Genomic DNA, 6,621 nt, shown 5'->3' on the forward strand with positions numbered 1-6,621 from the left:
AGGGGGTGGGGTATGAGGGGCAGCTTATATATGGAGTGAGTGGATGGACCTCAGCCGTTGGATGAGGCATGACGAAGGGCCAAGATCCTTCCACTTGAGGGAAACGGTGTCGTTTCGAGTGTTAGGGGCAGGGTTGGTTCGGGTAACGGGTCGGGCAAATGGGGTTACGGGTGAGAGATTCGGACCGTTGGATCGGCTTGGTTTGGATGGTTGGGATGGATTGGCCTTGAAACGACGTAGTTTTGGCGTTAAACTACGTCGTTTTGATGCCTGGGGAGTGGGCTGTGTGGACCGGTGGATTGGGCCATCCATTTGGGCTTCAGTTTTCAAATGTTTTGTAACCCAAATTCATTTTAAAACAAATTTTCCCCCTTTCTTGTTTATTTCTAATTTCCTAAATACACACCCTAATTAAATAAAACTAGACCATTAATTAACCACTTAACATATTTATTTCAAGCATATAAAATGTTAAAAGAAGGTAAAATTAAACAGGGTGGCGAATCAGGACAAAAGAAAAATGCGTATTTCTTTGTAATTTTCCATCTAACAAACGGGTCATGGTTTAAATTACGCATGACACATACATTTTTAATTCTTTTGGAGCGATTATCGCGTAAAACAAAAATCACGTGCTCACACATACCTACTACGACTTCCGGAACTCCATTCTGACCCTGATATCAAAATCTCACTACCGAACCGGAAACTTCAAAACATAATCCGAACACACCCCTAAGCCCAAAATTACCCAACAGAGCTAATAGAACCAATGAAATTCTATTCCGAGGCTGTCTTCACCCTATTCTGACTATAGTCTAAATTCTAAAGCTTAAACTCTCATTTAGGAACTAAGTGTCCCAAAACACTCCGAAATTCAAAACGAACCTTCCCGACAATTTACAATAGCAGAAAACAAACACGGGGAATGTATTTTATAGGGGATCGGAGCGTTAATTCTTAAAATGACCGGCTGGGTCGTTACACCTTCTCGCCCACCATAAATGATAAATCATGCTCCTTTTGATCCGCGTAACTCTTCTGTCTGGACTGTGCTATGCGGAGTCGCTCCTGAATCAACTTTACCTTTTCCAAGGCATCCTTCACCAAATCAGTACCATATAACTTAGCCTCATCGGGCTTAAACCATCCAATGGGAGAACGACATTGCCGACCATATAAAGCCTCAAATGGATCCATCTCGATGCTGGACTAATAACTGTTGTTGTAAGCAAACTCGACCAAAGGCAAGAATTGATCCCACTGCCCTCTAAAGTCAATCACACACGTTCTGAGCGTGTCCTCCTAGATCTGAACTATCCTCTCTGACTGCCCATCGGTCTGTGGATGAAAGGTTGTGTTGAGCTCTACCCGGGTGCCCAACTCACTATGTACTGCTTTCCAGAAATGCGAAGTAAACTGAGGGCCTCTGTCTGATATGATGGAAACATGACACCATGCAACCGAACTATCTCCTGAATATAAATTTGGGCTAACCTCTCTAAAATATATGTGTTCACAACCGGAATGAAGTGTGCCGATTTGGTTAACCTGTCGATAATTACCCAAATTGCATCAAACTTCTGCAAGGTCCGCGACAACCCAACTACGAAGTCTATAGTAATGTGCTTCCATTTCTACTCATGTATAGTTATCTGCTGGAGTAGGCCACCTAGACTCTGGTGCTCATACTTAACCTGCTAGCAATTTTAGACACCTCGCAACATACTCAACTATGTCCTTCTTCATCTGCCACCACCAATAATGGTGTCTCAGGTCGCGATACATCTTCGTAGCACCTGAATAAATAAAATACCGAGAACTGTGCGCCTCCTCTAGAATTCGCTCCCTCAAGCCATCGACATTAGGAACACATAGGTGACCCTGGAGTCGCAGAACACCATCCTCACCGATAGTAACCTCCTTGGCACCACCCTGTAGTATCATCTCTCTGAGAAAAAACAAGTGTGGATCATCAAACTGTCGGGCCTTGATCTCCTCTAATTCAACGACGCATGAAAGAACTCGGCTTGGCTCTAAAATATACAACCTCACAAGTTTTTTATCCATGGACTGAATGTCCAAAGCTAGTGCTCTCTCCTCTGCTGAAATGAATGCCAAGCTACCCATACTCTCCGCCTTTCTGCTCAAGGTATCCACAACTACATTTACCTTTCACGGATGATAAAGAATGGTAATATCATAATCCTTCAGTAACTCAAGCTACCTGCGCTGCCTCAAATTGAGATCCCATTGCTTAAACAAATGCTCCAAGCTGCGATGATCAGTGTAAACCTCATAGGACACCCCGTAAAGATAATGCCTCTAGATCTTAAGAGCATGAACAATTGAGGCTAACTCCAAATCATGCACATGGTAATTTTTCTCATGGGGCTTCAACTGACGTGAAGCATATGCAATAACTCGCCCCTCCTGCATCAATACAGAACCCAAACCAACGTGTGAAGCATCGCAATACACCGTACACATCACCGAACCAGAAGGCAACACTAGGGCTGGTGCCATAGTCAAAGCTGTCTTGAGCTTCTGAAAGCTCAGCTCACAATCATTTGACCAACGGAATGGAGCACCCTTCTGGGTCAATCTAGTCAAAGATGCTATAATGGATGAGAAACCCTCCAAAAACCAATGATAATAACCTGCTAACCTCAAGAAGTCCTGATCTCAGTCGCTGTGGTAGGACGAGGCCAACTCTGCACTGCCTCGATCTTCTTAGGATCCACCTTAATACCCTCGCTTGATACAACATGCCCTAAGAATGCTACAGAATCTAGCCAAAACCCACACTTGGAGAACTTAGCATATAGCTTCTGTTCCCGCAAGGTCTGAAGCACAACTCTCAAATGCTGCTCTTGATCCTCTATGCTACGTGAGTAGATCAAGATGTCATCAATGAAGACAATGAAAAACAAATCAGTGTACGACCTGAATACCCTGTTCATCAGATCCATAAATGTCATCGGGGCATTAGTCAAACCGAATGACATTACTAAAAACTCATAATGGCCATATCTAGTCCAGAAAGCAGTCTTCGGAACATCCAAATCCCAAATCTTCAACTGATGGTACTCCAATCTCAAATCGATCTTGGAGAACACCCTTGAACCCTATGATTGGTCAAGAAAATTATAAATCTGCGACAATGGGTACTTGTTCTTGATGGTAACTTTGTTCAACTAGCAGTAATCAATGTACATCCGCATAGTCCCATGTTTCTTCTTTACAAATAACATTGGTGCACCCCAGGGCGATACACTCAGCCTAACAAACCCCTTTGCTAGCAACTCCTCAAGTTGTTCCTTCAACTCCTTCAACTCTTTCGGAGCCATACGGTTTGATAGGATAGATATATGCTGGGTACCTAGAGACAAATCAATGCAGAAATTGATATCACGGTCTGGTGGCATGCTTGGAAGATCAGAATGAAATACATTGGAGAACTCCAAGACTACGAGCACTAAATCAATCACCGGAGTCTTAGCAGTAATATCCCGAACATAAGCTAGATAAGCCAAATAACCCTCTCGACCATGTGTTGATCCTTCACAAAAGAGATGATCCAACTAGGTGTGCTGATAGACAAACCCTTCACCCAAATCTAGGCCATTCTGGCATTGCCAAGGTAACATTCTTGGCATGGCAATCAAGGATAACATGATATGAAGAAAACCAGTCCATGCCTAGGATGACCTCAAAGTCAGTCATATCAAGCAGTAAAAGATCCGCTCTAGTCTCATAACTACAGAATGTAATAATGCAAGACCGATATACTTGATCCACAACAACAAAATCGCCCACCGGAGTGGATACATAAACAGGAGTACCCAAGGACTCATGAGGAACATCCAGGAAATGAGCAAATAGAGATGACACATATGAATAGGTAGAACCTGGATTAAATAATACCAAAGCATCCCTACCGCCGATAGAAATAATGCCTGTGATCATGGCATCTGAGGCCACTGCATCTGGTCTGGCTGGGAAAGCATAAAATCTAGCTGGAACGCCACCTAACTGGCCTCCACCTCTAGGATGGCCCCTACCACTTGCCCACCACCTCTGGGCGGTCGGACGGCTGGTGCGGTTACTAGAGCTGTAATCATAGGCTGAGAACCCTGTTGCACTACCTTGCCCCGAAGCCTGGGGCAGAACCTCCGCATATGGCTGAAATCCCCACACTTGAAACAACCTCTCAGTATGGTATACTGCTGACCTGAAGTCTGACCCTGATGGCCTGAATACCCACTAGAGGAACCCTGAATAAATGAGGGCGGTAGGAACTCACTGGCATGGCACTGAAATAAGGTCACACTCAAGCACCTCGAGGAGGTGGCTGTGCTGGATATGTGGGCCTGGATGGCTGACCTCTCCTAAACTGACCTCTGCCCCCATACGGGGCACCAGTGAACCCTTCAAAATAACGAAACCGCTTGTCCCCCAACATCTGCTCTCGGCTCCGCTGACGGACACCCTCAATCCTCCGAGCTATCACCATAACTAGCTCGTATGAAGTCTTTATCTCAACCTCTCGGGCCATGATGGCTTGGATACTAGAGTACAACCCTGTAACAAGCCTTTGTACTCTCTCTGCATCAGTGGGAAGTATCATAAGTTCATGGCAAGACAACTCAGAGAATCTCGCCTCATAGTCGGTCACTGGCATCTGACCCTGCTAGAGCTGCTCGAACTAAAACCGTAACTCTTTCCTCTAAGAGAGTGGTATATACCTATCCAACAAAAGGCATGTAAACTGATCCCTAGTAATAGAAGGAGAACCTGCTGCTCCACCGAGAAGATAAGACTTCCACCACCTACGGGCCCTACCCTCCAGCTAAAAAGTAGTGAAATCCACCCTGTGGGACTCTATTATACTCATGTTGTGTAGTCTGTCCCTGCACCGATTAATGAAGTCCTAGGGATCCTCATGTCACTCACCTCCAAAGATAGGAGGGTGTAGTCTAGTCCATCTTTCCAATAGATTCTGCAGCTCACCGGGGGCAGCTGGTTTGGGCTCAGGTATGGTTGCTGCCACTGGTTAGGCTCCGCCCATGGGTAGTGTGCCCGGGGTCTGATATACAACAGCTGCATGCCCAAGAGCCTGAGTAGTAGGGGTATGTTCTCCCCCTCCCGCCTGAGATGTGGTTGGGCTTGCTGGAAATAAACCAGCCTAAGTCATAGTGTCCGTGAACCATAGCATACGGCTCATGACCTCCTGGAAGCCCAGTGCTGACATGAAATCTACTGGGGCTGGCGCTGCTGCAAGCACCTCGCCCTGCTCCTCAATAATGGGAGCTTCTACTGGATCCACTGGTGGTATAGCTAGAGCAACTATAGGACGTCCTCATCCCCTACCTCAGACCGGTGCCCTCCCCCAGCCTCTGCCTTGGCTTCTAGCAATAGGGGGAGCAACTCTTCCTAGGTCTACAACATTTGTTGTGTGCATTCTCACCATTTATGAGAGAATACGAGAAAGATATTTAGTATAACATCAACTATACGATAGTAGATGAAGAAAGAGTAGTTTCCTAACACCCTATAGCCTCTCGAGATAAGTACGGATGTCTATGCACCGATCCGCAAGACTCTATTAGGCATGCTCATATATAACTTATGAGACCTACGTGAACCTAGTGCTCTTATACCATATTGTCACGATATAATTTCTCCTATAGGACGTGATGGCGCCTAACGTTACCACTAGGCAAGCCAACAATGAACTAACCACATGATTGTTTCTTTTAACATTTTATAAATAGCTGATTTTTAATTGATGTATAAATAGAAAGTAAAAATTTAATAATGTGACGACCCGACCAGTCGTCTCATGAGTTACCACTCCATTTCCCCTATTTCTGCTTCTTATTGCCTTGTTCAGTTGTATTTTATGTTATCGGGTTGGTTGGTTCGGTATCAGAGAGGTTTTGGTAAGGTTTGAGACACTTAGTCTCTTTTGAGGAAGCTTAAGTTAGAAAAGTCAACCAGATTTTGAATTAGGTGTTAGAGGGCTCGGATGTGAGTTCATATGGTTTGGATAGCTTTGGGAGGTGATTTGGGACTTAAGAGCATGATCAGAATGAGTTTTGGAGGTTCAGAGTAGATTTAGGCTTGAATTGGCAAAGTTGAAATTTAGGCATTTTCCGGTTGATAAGTGAGATTTTGATATAGGGGTCGAAATGGAATTCTGGGAGTTGTAGTATGTCCGTTATTCCATTTGGGATGTGTGTGCAAAATTTTAGGTCATTCGGACGTGGTTTGATAGACTTTTTGATCAAGAGCGTAATTCGGAAGATTTTGGAAACTTAGGCTTGAATCCGATGTATTTTGGTTGATTCAATGTTGTTTGAGGTGTTTTGAAGATTGGTATAAGTTTGGATGCTGGTATATGAGGTGTTTGTGCTTTTGGTTGAGGTCTCGGGGTCCTTGGGGTGATTTCGGATGGTTGGCGGAAAGAATGGAAATTGGAAATGGCAGCCGAAGTTGTAGTTTGTTGCTAACCGCAGGTGCGGGCTCGCAGATGTGAAAAAGGAGCCACAGATATGGCCAAGTAGTAGGCTAGCTGAAACTGCAGAAGCAATCGAGGAGGCACACCTGCGATGGTGC

General features: G+C 44.8%; 2 protein-coding genes across 2 annotated transcripts; both read right to left on the bottom strand.

The window, feature by feature from the left end:
- Positions 1-1,692: 1,692 nt before the first annotated feature.
- LOC138879158 (uncharacterized) lies at positions 1,693-2,254 on the bottom strand. The gene is made up of 2 exons (XM_070158749.1): positions 2,228-2,254; positions 1,693-2,172 (listed from the first exon to the last, which is right to left on the bottom strand). The coding sequence occupies exons 1-2, from the start codon at positions 2,252-2,254 to the stop codon at positions 1,693-1,695; spliced, it is 507 nt and encodes a 168-aa protein (XP_070014850.1).
- Positions 2,255-2,325: 71 nt separating this feature from the next.
- Positions 2,326-4,684, bottom strand: LOC138879159 (uncharacterized). The gene is made up of 6 exons (XM_070158750.1): positions 4,342-4,684; positions 3,793-4,247; positions 3,614-3,701; positions 3,246-3,562; positions 2,714-3,128; positions 2,326-2,618 (listed from the first exon to the last, which is right to left on the bottom strand). Exons 1-6 carry the CDS (start codon positions 4,682-4,684, stop codon positions 2,326-2,328), a joined length of 1,911 nt encoding a protein of 636 aa, XP_070014851.1.
- Positions 4,685-6,621: the final 1,937 nt, after the last annotated feature.

The sequence above is a fragment of the Nicotiana sylvestris genome, chromosome 10 (assembly GCF_000393655.2).
Source record: "Nicotiana sylvestris chromosome 10, ASM39365v2, whole genome shotgun sequence".
Lineage (NCBI taxonomy): Eukaryota > Viridiplantae > Streptophyta > Magnoliopsida > Solanales > Solanaceae > Nicotiana > Nicotiana sylvestris.

Coding starts and splice junctions, on each gene's coding strand:
- LOC138879159 (XM_070158750.1), bottom strand. CDS start 4,684: ATGCCAGTGACCGACTATGAGGCGAGATTCTCTGAGTTGTCTTGCCAT. Junction 3,702..3,792: donor ATTTTGTTGTTGTGGATCAA/GTATATCGGTCT, acceptor AGGTCATCCTAG/GCATGGACTGGTTTTCTTCA. Junction 2,619..2,713: donor GAAGATCGAGGCAGTGCAGA/GTTGGCCTCGTC, acceptor CATCCATTATAG/CATCTTTGACTAGATTGACC.
- LOC138879158 (XM_070158749.1), bottom strand. CDS start 2,254: ATGGGATCTCAATTTGAGGCAGCGCAG. Junction 2,173..2,227: donor CTCAATTTGAGGCAGCGCAG/GTAGCTTGAGTT, acceptor CATCCGTGAAAG/GTAAATGTAGTTGTGGATAC.